The 12,553-nt window shown below is 41.3% G+C and overlaps 1 protein-coding gene across 2 annotated transcripts in view; it reads left to right on the top strand.

Moving 5' to 3' along the window:
- The window catches only part of TBC1D4 (TBC1 domain family member 4), a gene marked incomplete at its 5' end in the record, with an annotated part of 113,104 nt that overhangs the window by 80,251 nt on the left and 20,300 nt on the right, over positions 1–12,553 (top strand). The window contains 3 exons of one of the 2 annotated variants that reach the window (XM_080352622.1): positions 393–467; positions 1,464–1,690; positions 3,536–3,685. In XM_080352622.1, the coding sequence (XP_080208748.1) occupies positions 393–467; positions 1,464–1,690; positions 3,536–3,685 (452 nt within the window). The remainder of the gene's footprint in view (positions 1–392; positions 468–1,463; positions 1,691–3,535; positions 3,686–12,553) is intronic. The other variant, XM_080352623.1, reaches the window with a different exon arrangement.

The following is a 12,553-nucleotide window of genomic DNA, read 5'->3' on the forward strand; positions in this document are numbered from 1 at the left end:
GTTATACTGAGGTGGAATTAATTTGTCTGAAATGTGTAGATACAGAGTAAACTCTTTATTTAGATTGTAGTATGTTCAAATGCATCCGTTAGCTGCAGTACTGAAGTCTGGAGCTTTTTGAACTCAGCTATTTTACTGAAATGGATCAAGAAATACTTAGTTACTTGAGTCAACAGAGCTGCAGGTTTGATTGCCAGCTAAAGACGTCGCTCCTTGTAAAATCCTGTGCTTGCCCCACGATCTGTGGTGTTATGTCAAACATATCACGTGCCTGAACTGTCCTGTGTTCACCTGCACAGCTGTTGGTGTGTTTGCTTAACCTTCAGAAAAAAAAAAAAATAAATAAAAAAGAAAAAAAGACCAGATTGAATCAGTCGCCCTTTTTCTTGCAGGGAGCCAACAGAATGCGAGGCCGCCTGGGAAGTGTGGACAGCTTTGAGCGCTGCAACAGCCTTGCCTCTGACAAAGTACGTAAGGAGCTTAGTTAAAACTGGCACGTTTTCACACGCGGGTGTTAATGAAGCGTAAACATAGCACCCCGCTTCAATTTGAAGGAAGGAGCACAAAGCACATGAATTTACAAAACTCAAATAAGTTTCCACTGAGAGCTGGAGGGTGTAAGAAGGCTGGCATGTATGTTGACTTGAAGTTTCAGCTTCAGTGTATTGTTGGATTGCCGGTTGTTGCTTTTTTTTCCTCCGTTTCCCTAGCTTTTACAAAAAGCAGGGAATTTCTGGTGAGCTTCTGCTTTGTTTTGCTGAAGTAATTAACAAAGGTCATCTCTCGACAAAAGGAAGTGCTCTGAAGGTGAAGAATAATTTCTGTAAGTAATAGTTGCTTTGGGGAAGTAAGGATTTTTGACCTAAAACCAGCTGTTGGGGATGCTGCATGGGGACGAGGGGGTAGAACTCTGTTCACTTTCTTTTTGTTTCCTGTTTGTAATGTTTCGCCTCACGTGAGGATTGGTTGCTGGTTTTCCCATGAGGTGAAGATTCTGTTATGGTTTTCCTGCTACAGTTGCTCGTAAACTAGCTGTGTAATAACAGTCTCTCTTCCAGGATATCGCTGTGACGGTACAGGAAGTATGTTCATGATATGTCGAGGAAACCAGCTAAAAGCAGTTTCCCCAGTCTTTTCAATTCCTGTGTTTTCCCGAAAGAGCCACGAGTCCAGTAGCTGCCATGTCGATCCCTGTGAGAGGGTACCTAGAGTAATTAGTATGTTGCTTGTGTTTTGTATGTAGTTTTATTTCTCCTTCCTCTTTTTTTTTTTCTTAAAGAAGGGCGCTGCTGATTCGGAATACATTCTCAAAGGATGTCTGGTTTTGGTGATAATTAGCATACAATAGGCCGTGACCAAGAAGGGGAGAGGCTTTGGTGCCCCGATGCGCGACACGCGGGGTTAGGGTGAGCCCTGGCGGAGCGCAGGGCAGGAGGCCTCACTCAGCTGCCGCTTCCTTCCAGGACGCTTCACCGGGTGATTCTCCACCAGCTACCCCTCCAGCATCCCCTGTGTCCTCAGGCTGGCAGCCTTTTCCTGAGGAAGACTCAGACTGCCCCCAGTTCAGGAGGCGAGCTCACACCTTCAGCCACCCGCCGTCCAGCGCCAGGCGGAGGATCACCTTCCAGAACGGCAGGTCCCAGAGCGTCCGGTCCCCGCTGCTGCGGCAGAGCTGCCTCGAGGTGACAAGGTGAGTCAGGATGTTGCCCACCCCACACGTCCACCATCTCCTGCCATTTCGGTACATGAGCCTCACCCTTGTTCCTGCTTGTGGAAGCTGTTTCTGTGCTGCTCAGGGTTTTATTTATTTACTTTCAGCCTGTCTTCTCTGCCTGAGAAGTTTTGTTGCTTTGCAGTAACTCACTAATCTCTGAATTAGTGACTCGGGGGAAGTGTCAATCCAGCGAATTGATCATCAGGCTGGATGCCGGTGCCAGTCTGTTTATTTATTTGTCACCCCTGAGCTGAACCTTTATGGCAGTGTTGGTCAAACCCGTTGGAAAAGATGTCCTCACCGCTTTTAATGGCAGAGACAATAGCCTGACGGTTTTACGCCAGGATGAAAAAGGCACTGACAGCTTCAAGCGTCGGTCGCTGTGTTAGCCGAACTCCCAGAGAGCATGACCAGAATTAAAACTAAAGTCTAAAGAAAGGACTTAGGGATTAAACACCTCCACTGAACTGTGAGGCTTGCGGTTTCCCTGTTTGCTTTTTTCTGAAGCTTCCTTCTGTAACTTCTTTCCCCTTCCTTTTTGGAGACTCTCCAGCTATTAACATGTGGAATAACTTCAGGAGTTCCTTCACTCGGTCAGAAGAGGTCACCACAGCTCATTGTGGGCCTCTTTGGTTGCACTTTCTTTCTCTGCCTCCATTCTGACTATCTGCCGTAAGTGACCATCCAAACTCCAAAACCTTTACAAGATTCAGGTCCAGATGAGCTCAGTTTTTCCCGTCGGAGGAGCACTTTTTCCAAACTACTCGTCTGTTTCAGTGCTTGGTTGTAATTATGCCTTTTGCGGGCTCTTTCTAAAAATGTTTTTAAATAACTATTTATTGCCTATTTGATGTCTAGATTAAAATACCAGAGTGAATGCTGCACCAGCTTGTAGAGAAAGGGAAAAATGTTTTCCCTGTTTAGGAGAATGGAAGGGGTTGAAGGGTAAGAAACTAGCCTTGAAATACCCTTGTTTCATTGTGTTTCTGAAGAGATAAATAATGTGTTTTTTACTGAGATAAACTTTGGTGGTTGTTTTTTTTTCCTTTTTTTTCCTTTTTTTTTTTTCCACTGACCATGTTGTATGCAAACAGGAAACCCTGACAGTTCAAACTGAAGGACTTGCTGACTTCACTTATTTCTAATAACTTTTAAGAAGTCACTGATTAAGTGGCATCATCAGCAGATTTTCAGTCAAAACAATTTGTAGCAACTTGGGTCTAGGCTGAGATTTTTCCTTCTCTTCTACTGGATATTAATTAATAATGTTAAATAAAAAAAACCCAATTTTTATGTTCCCTTGATATTTGTTACTATTATTAAGTAATAGTTAACTGTGTAGTAGGACTACCCTTCTTGGCTTAAACTCTTCACAAAAATTGATCAAAAAATATTGATTTAAATAATCTTTACTTTCTGATGTGTTTTAGCAATACTTGTTATTTACAAGAACAAGAGAAAACTGAAGGGAAGAAACAAGGTGGTTCATGTTACTGGAAGCAGGTTTCTAAGGATATTTTCTGAATGTTCCAGAGATTCTTTTTCTGAATTTGCTTTGAGAAGAAATAAAGCTAGAGAAATAAGATGGTCTCCCTGTTCTGCAGTGTCATTGAAATGTTTCTTGAAAGAAGTCAGCTGTAACAGCAAAATCAATATCAGGGAACCCGCCCAGTGGTGCACTTGGTACATTTTATCTTCTGGAAAACAGGGTTACTATAAGCCAAGATGAAGTATTTGGCCAGTATCTTTAACCTGGATGTTTTGTTGTTGTATCCAAACCCATGCTGACCCATCTGCTATGTTCTCTTGTTGCCTACACAGCCCTGTTGTTGGGGTTCGGCGCGCTCTCAATGAGAGTGAATCTGCGTCACCTGGTCTCCCCTCCTCTGTCTCTGCCCCTTCTTTCCTGAAAAGCTTTTACCAGGGCTCAGGAAGGTTGCTCCAGCCCTCAGAAAGTGACCTCTCCAAGAGGTGAGAGCGTTGTCTCCTGCTTAGCTCTTCAGTTCCACCAGCTTAACAACAAGATTCCTAGTGCAATGCAGCACACGGGATCTCTCCCACTCTGCTTTGTGCTCCTGCATTTCTAACACACTTCCTAAGTACTTGATGCAAAGAAAATTTAAAATTTAAAAATAGAGGCTTCTGTACTGTCATCTGGTAGCTGTGACCTATTTCCGTTGCAGCGTTGCAAATCTGTCCCGTTGATTTGTCACTTGAAATGCAGTGGTTTTCAGGAGTGTCATGCCGATTTAATGCTTCCCCTGCTGAATGCAAACCAGCATGTGTTGCTGTGATCATTGGCATGTGAAAGTAACAGAAGAGCGATGTGAAGAGTGTACAGTACTAATGTGGGGTGCCTGTGCATGAGGAAAGGGAAATGCCAAGTTGATACTAGATGTGAGATGTTTAGAGAGAACTGAAAAATAACTTGCAATTAAAGAAGAGTGAGGAAGAAATGAAGATACAAGAAGGGCTTTCTGACATCGGTGTGAAACATGAAGTATTTGGATGGAAGTCACACTTCATTTTACTGTAAGAACAGGCTCTCCTTCGGGAGGGTGCTTGAGGAAACTGCAGATGGGTTATTTTTCTGAAGTAGGACTGTAGTGAATAAGGTGGAGCCATAGTTTTGAACTCCAAGAGTTTTTGCCAGTTGCTTGCCTTTTTTAATTCCTCTTCTGTCAATGAAAGCTCCTTTTTTCTTTATCAGACTGTCCTTGTTCACTGAATTATACTTGTGTTTCTGGTGCTCTTAATCTCTGAGAGTGGCTTTTCCCCAGTCATTCCCAATGGAAACCTGTAAAGTTGTGGAAGGTTCTTTTGTGACTCTTTCTCCCTTCAAAACTAACAGTAAACTGCATTCTTACCAAAAACAAGTGTTGATGAAATCTGGATTCCAGGTGTGTTAGGACTCTAGTACATGGGGATTTCAGTTTTGTGAGATGGGTGTGGAAATTTTTAGGAGAGCATGAAGAAATTTTTTCGCATTGTGGGATGCAGTTTAATTAAACACAGATTAGTTTATCATCCCCATTTAGGGTAGACTGTGGGAAATTATGTAAATATACAAACTAATGTGAGAGGCAGTTGACCTAAAGGTGGCTTTGAGGAACAGTTTAGGTTACTCATCTCTAAAAAGATATAGATTAAAATAAATACAAAGTACATATCATCTCCTTAAGCCCACTGTATCCTACCTTGATTTAACTGTCATTTACAGTGTCTCTTTCTGACTTCTAATCTGTAATTGGTGTATAGCGTGCATCCAAAAACTACTGTAAACCCAATTACAAAACACCTAGTGGGAAATTTCTATATTTTAGGTCCTTCCAGCAGAACAAACCTGTGTTTATTATGGAATAAGGTAAGACATTCTTACAGGAAGGTGACTCCCATAGCCTTAGTGGCAGGATCACTGCTGCCTGTTGTACCCTCCCCCATTCCCCCCAGTCCCACAGTTTTTAAGAAGTAAACATTAAGTTGTCTAGGTTCACTTTCTAATAGGGGGATAATGTAAACTAATCATTACTTAACTTTAGAACATCTTTCCAAAACCAGTTTTAGAAATATTTCACAGTTTTGAAGAGTGAGTCACTTTAAGCTGACCCCACCTTTCTACCCACATTGCACTGGAGAAATATTATTTATCGTCTGACTTTCCATGTCATGTAGCTTTGAGGTAACATGTGATGCAGCCGGCAGCTTTTCTTGGTGTTCTGGTGAACTTCGATGTGCAGAAGCAGAGCCAGTTTCAGTCTGAATTAATTTAGAAAGATGTTTGATTTGTAGCAGTCAGATGGGCCTATGCAAATACACTAAGCCAGGGTCAGCGGGGGAGCTGGGTGTTAAAAAGCAGCTCTGCTTATTATGTACGTGTCTTTATGTGTTTGCTGCTGTATAGGAGGTGATTCTGATCTATGTTTACATTACATTTGACATATGGTATCGATTTCTGAATTTGTGACTAGGATGTTGGAGATACTTGGGATCTCAAAGCATGTCAAGGATAAGAGGGTTATTAGGGGCAGTCAGCATGGCTTTATCAAGGGTGAGTCACGCTTGACCAACCTCCTAGCCTTTTATGAGAATGTAACAAGGTGGATGGATGATGGCAGAGCGGTGGATGTGGTCTACCTTGACTTCAGTAAAGCCTTTGACACAGTCTCCCACAGCATCCTCACAGCTAAGTTGAGGAGGTGTGGTCTAGACAATAGAGTAGTGAGGTGGGTTGCAAACTGGCTTAAGGAGAGAAGCCAGAGAGTGGTAGTCAATGGTGCGGAGTCTAGTTGGAGGCCAGTATCTAGTGGAGTGCCTCAGGGGTCAGTACTGGGGCCAGTATTATTCAATATATTCATTAACAATTTAGACGAGGGAATAGAGTGTACTATCAGCAAGTTTCCTGATGACACTAAGCTGGGAGGAGTGGCTGACACGCCAGAAGGCTGTGCTGCCATCCAGTGGAACCTGGACAGGCTGGAGACTTGGGTGGGGAATAACCTAATGAAATTTAACAAGGGAAAGTGTAGAGTCCTGCATCTGGGCAGGAACAACCCCAGGTTCCATTATAGACTGGGGAATGCCCTATTAGAGAGCAGTGTAGGGGAAAGGGACCTGGGGTTCCTGGTGGACAACAGGATGACCATGAGCCAGCACTGTGCCCTTGTGGCCAGGAAGGCCAATGGCATCCTGGGGTGTATTACAAGGGGGGTGGTTAGTAGATCGAGAGAGGTTCTCCTTCCCCTCTACTCCGCCCTGGTGAGACCACATCTGGAATATTGTGTCCAGTTCTGGGCCAGTCAGTTCAAGAAGGACAGGGAACTGCTGGAGAGGGTCCAGCGTAGGGCAACGAAGATGATTAAGGGAGTGGAGCATCTCCCTTATGAAGAAAGGCTGAGGGAGCTGGGTCTCTTTAGTTTGGAGAAGAGGAGACTAAGGGGGGACCTTATTAATGTTTATAAATATATAAAGGGTGAGTGCCATGAGGATGGAGCCAGGCTCTTCTCGGTGGCAAACAACGATAGGACAAGGGGTAATGGGATCAAGCTGGAACACAAGAGGTTCCACTTAAATTTGAGAAGAAACTTCTTCTCAGTGAGGGTGCCAGAGCACTGAAATAGGCTGCCCAGGGTGGTTGTGGAGTCTCCTTCTCTGGGGACATTCAAAACCCGCCTGGACATGTTCCTGTGCGACCTCACCTAAGCGTTCCTGCTCTGTCAGGGGGATTGGACTAGGTGATCTTTTGAGGTCCCTTCCAATCCCAAACATTCTGTGATACTGTGATACAGTGGCTCTCACCTGATTGTAGATATCTTCATCTCATCAAAGGAGAGAAGTTGCTGTTTCTGCAGCATGGTTGCTCTCATCCTAAGGTGTTTTTCTTTAATATTCTGACATTTGCAGAGCTGATCCTGCCTACTTATCCACATTCCATGTGTTATCCACATTGCCATTTGTGCCTGTCACTGGGAACATGTTCATTTAGAGAGCGTGAATCATGCCCTAAGTGTCTTGACCTTCAGTAAAAAGGAAGCCTCAGTTGACTTATTAGAATTTAAATGGCTGTGCTGGGGTTACCTAAAGCCAGGAGAAAAAAACCTGTTCTCCAGATAGGTTCACTATGGTGAAAGACATCTCTTTTTTCCCAGCTGATCTTTTGGGTTTTAATTCAGATGATCACTGCTGTAATGCTTCATGTGGAAAGCAGAAAACACTGACACATTTTCTGCTTTAAGGAATGAAGTTGAGCATCAACACAATATGTGCCTTCAGAATGTTTTTATTGCATTGTGGATTAATTTGTCTAGAGACAAGTCTAGGGTGGAAACAGTTCACATAATCTTGGCTTTTGACAGGTATTGTACAGCATTTAATACTGAATGCAAGCACATATAAGGATTAAAAAAAGTCCTGTCAACATGGAGGTAAACTAACAGGAATTTGAGAGCATAATGTGGTAAACTTTCATTTCTGTAATTTCTGGAATTTCTGGCTTTTATTCAACAGGTACTCCTGAAAGGTAGGCTGTTGGAAGAATCTTTAGGTTTTTAATACAAAAATAAAATCAGCACTTTTAAAAATGGGATGACCTTCTGCACAGGTTTGACTAGCATTGTTATGCAAGGATAATTTAAGCTGATTTATCACCACTTGAATTTGAACAGATCGCTTTTCTAAAACCACTTCATTTTTCATGAAGAAAGTAAAATATTTGAGAATGTTCTTTAAACAAAATAGCAGAAAGTAATTATGCAGAATAAAAATACGTGACAGGAATGAGAACTAATAGAGAGAAACGAATTGGAACTGGATTTTCTTCCTCCTAGAGGGGAGGCTTCATGTATGAGGCTTACGTACAGACTTCTGCCAGTGTAAGTCCTTGGAGTTTAAATACCAGCCGTGTCTCTGTACTTGATCTGGGGGGTTTTGTACCATCACAACCTCCAAATTGCAAAGTAGGTCAAGTCGATTCAATTGCTACTTAGAGCAATCAAGAGAAGAAGTTGAAATGAAAGCAAGCTGGATAAAATGCAAATCTTGGCATGAGCAGCACCAGTGTTTATTTTTGAATCAGTTGGCTTGCATTCAGATAAGTATTGTATAAAGAGTTCCCAAGAAATGGGGTAGCTTTGTCATTTTTTTAATAGCAGTCTTTGGAAGCATTGTAACGAACAGTTTTGGGAAGAGACTTGGGTAGTTGAAACCAAGCAATTAGAATGTTTGTAATCTGAACAAGTTGGTGGGGTTCTTTTGTTTGTTTTGTTTTTTTCCTAAACTAGCTGTCTCATATTCATATTAAGCATTATCTGATAGAATAGTGAATGGGATGACACTTTTTGTGAAACTGAGTTGCAGTTACCTGAATGTGTAATAGTTTAAGGATGAAAGTACAGACTGAACTATTTAAGGCATTATATTGAATTGGTGGCTTTTCACTTTTTATTGCATACAAGCTGATAAATGCATCTTAGTTTCTATGTTGGGTGAGAAGCACTGAACTGTGATGCAGTTGTCTTAAATATAGAGTACTACATTGTTAGCCTCTTTTCAGAGCTGCATGGGAGGAATATTAAGTGATTAAGACAGGAACAGTAAAATAAACCAGAAATATTCAATTTTGTGAAATTTCTCTACTGAACTATTTGGCTTTGCCATTTCATATGCTTGTTTTACCAAGCTGAAATATTTTGATGTAGAAGCTGTACCATAATCTAGTTGTCGTTTTCTTAAAATAAATTTTTAAAAATTAAGTAAAGAAAACCAAATCCATCAGTTCTTGCAATTATGTCCTAGTTGTCCATTCAGCTCTTCAGTATTTCTTCTGCAGTTCATTCAGATTTTATATGCTGCCGTCTCTTCATTTGCAGCACACTGACTGTGATGCATTTTATCTTGCTCAGTTGTTGGGAGGCTGCAGCAGGACAAGAACTTGTAGAAAGTAATTGCGTTTTTCTTCTTCTTGGTTGCTATGTCACTGTACAACCCAATAAATGCTCATCCTCTGCCTTGCCCCAGTGTTTAGGCACTATAATCCATAGTTTATAGAGCAGTTATAAATTTATTGAGTTTGAGGTAGCAACTTTTTCGTAAAGTGGAAAAACATCATTAAAAACTGTAATTAACGATGGAACTGTTTTTGCTAGTTGACCTTGCAACATGTTTCTCATGTAGATGTTCAAGCCTGTGTGTTGTCAGAACAGGGTCTTTTCTAAGATTTGTTAAGAATTTTTCCCATGAGTGGTTGAGGTTTGATATCAGGGCCCTGGCAGGAAAGTTGTGAAACTCTCTGTTTCCCCAGGTAGTGAAAACGCTGCTCTGCTTTTCAGTAGCAATGACTGAACTCCATTTAAGAAATTTTTGGTTTGGAGCTGCTTTTGCTCTTAGTCTTTCCACTCACATTAATAAACCTCTTAATTGTGCAGGAAGCTGATAGCTAATGGCTTCTTTTTCCCTTTACGCCCACCCTGTTCAGAGGAACCGTATGAGGTGTTGCTGGCCTGTCTGAGCAGAGCACATGCCTGCTTGGCTGTTAAAATTCACAGCTGCCTTAAAACCTGGAGTAATCTTGCAAATATGAGCAAGAGTAAAGCCAGACGGTGAAGTTTAGGTATGAGGAATGGTCAAATCTAAGGAGTAAATATTGTGCAACTCCTGTTTCAAGGTGGGGCATATATAACTGAGTTAACTCATCTGTTCTTTGCACCAGCCTTCTCAACCATTTCATCACAAGATAGGAGGCACTACCATTTTATTCTTCCTGCTTTTACTCTGTAGGGTATTGTTTCACACCTTCAGATCTGATGTTAAACTAGGACTTGTCTGTCTGTCTTGAACTGGGAAGGCTTTCCTTTCTCCCTTTCTAGCTTCCCTTTCCTAAATCTCAGTGTTTTCACAGGTGCCCTTCTCTTCCATTGAATATGGCAAAGTGTGCACGAGACTTTCAAAAGTTTTCCTCTGATCGCTCACCAGACAGCTCTTCGACAAAGGAGATGATTAATGTTAGTTGCTTAAAATGCCAGGGGAATTTTGGAAGGGAGGGTTTAATAACAGAAATGCAGGTCCTCAGAACTGTGTGATTTGCACGCTTCACGAGATAGCACATGTGACTAATCCATCCCACCATAAACTCTGAGACTCAAATAATGTAGACAGTTTTGTTTCATAGACTAAAATAGCCACCTTCTTATTCTGATTTTCCTGTAAATTTTACTACTGTAAATTGAATAAGTTTCCTTGGACTGTCTGCATGTTTAGAGACATAGTAGCTGGATGTAGAATTTTTATTTTTATTTGGGTGTTTTCTTTTACATAGCAATAGAAAGGAAGTTTTCATTCCTGTGTTATATAGCTCCTATTTAGTAAGCCCTGGAAATCACTCAGTTTTTGTGTTCTAGCATGTGATATGTAAGACTTGAAATAGGAAGAAGTAGTTTCATCACATTATTTATAGAAACCTGAGTTATAATGATTAATACAGCCAAACTCAATACCTTATTTTGAAGAGTTGAACTGAAATACCTTTAGAAGACAGCACTTCTAGATTCAGAATTAGTTTTGTAATCTGTGTTTAGCTAGCACAAGCAGTGGTTACCCCATCACCCAAGGCTGTCTAAGAATTAGCCAAAGATTGTAGAATCTAAATCAAGAGTAGAGAATAATTCAGACTATCTGTTGTCCAGGTCTCCCAGCCCATAGTGCTGTTCTTAGAGAGCAGAGCTGGTGCATAATGCTGGGTAGGTGCATGTGAATACATTATTATTGCTCTGCCAGGATATGGAAGCAGGGTCTCATACCTGTGTATGATGGTGAGTCCAGTTTGCTTACTGAGGTTTACAGATGTCAGGAAACCGTTGTAAAACGTTATTACAGGGACAGCTTCTATCACCAAAAAGGCTAATTCTGGCTCAGTGGATTGTCATTCAGCACAGAGTATTTGATATGAAATGTGCTGGTTGAGGTGGTGTAGCTGAAACTTCAGTAAGTTTTAGTCTGTCTGCCTTGCAGATTTCTTATTTTTGTGCAAGCCAAATGTGGAAAAACCAACTGCAGCTGGCAAACTATGATCATCTGCAACTAACTTACCATGACAAACATAGCGAACGCTTAACATGCTGGGCTTTCCTTTCATCTAACTCTTTTTACAGACTTTGTACTGTAGCATGGAAATTCTTCACAGGATGAAGCTTTGAGCATAGCTACTGCTGTGTTAATATAGCGGTTTTCCCTATGATGAAGATGAAGCTGCACACACAGTTCACCAAATTCAGTTTTGTCTTCCCAAGAAGCTTGTAGTTGTGTGTTGTGCTGTTGACATTACGTGGAAGGACTTTTGGCAGATAATCAATGTACCCATTGCTATATGAGATCTGTGCACCTGCTTTACTATGAAATACAAAATGCTGAAACATTTCTGAAAGTGGCTCAAGTACTTCTGAAAGCTAAATGTCCTTACCTCTGGCAGTAGTCACTAAAGAGATCTGCTTGGTGTCCTTTTAAAATCACCTCCCAGCAAAGCTTCCCTATATCCTCTCCTTGCCTCTTCCAGCAATATAAGCTATTAAAGTTACAGTGTAAATATACTTCTTATATTATTAATATATTATTTATAATTTATATTATTTTATTAGATTGTTATCACATTATTTTTTATTTATTGTTTATTATTATTATTAAAATATATGTGGCAACTGGGGAGTTGGTCAGCCCCTTGAGATCATTGTGCCAAGAACTGAGCCTACCCTCTGTATCTGAAGGCTCCATTCCTTCAGCTGAAGATGCTGATGAAAGATGAGGACGTTTGGCCTCATTTGTGCAAGTAAGGTGTCCGCTTCTTGAAGCACAGGAAAGCGGCTCTGTAAGAAGTCCACAATACTGCCTCTAATGAAATGTTCACCTGTGAGCTCATCATGCCATGTAAAATGGCATTAAGTGGAGCACTGTGCTCTGCTAAAGCAACATCTCTGCTTTTTTGCATCAGATCACCCCTATAAGACTAACGTATGGCAAAGCAAACCCCATTGCTCTCTGTTTTATGGGCTAAATATTACTATGTTTTTCTCTTAGCTCTTCAGAAAGTTTAGCTTTTATTCTGAGCTTCCAGCTGAGCACTTCATGAATGCTGCGAATTCTTCCTGGGGGCAAGTAGTGCAAGTTGCACAGCACTGTGTTACCAGAAAACAACTGGACGCTTCTGTATTCAAGGCGAAGCTCACACACAGCACACTTTGCATTCTATAGCTTCCCAGCAAATGCTCCTGTGGGTTTGCTTGTACATTAGACAGACTTAATAATGATTTCTTTTTTTTTTTCCTCCGAAGATGACTGAGTTTGATCATCCCATCT

The sequence above is a fragment of the Nesoenas mayeri genome, assembly GCF_963082525.1.
Source record: "Nesoenas mayeri genome assembly, chromosome: 1".
NCBI classification, from domain to species: domain Eukaryota; kingdom Metazoa; phylum Chordata; class Aves; order Columbiformes; family Columbidae; genus Nesoenas; species Nesoenas mayeri.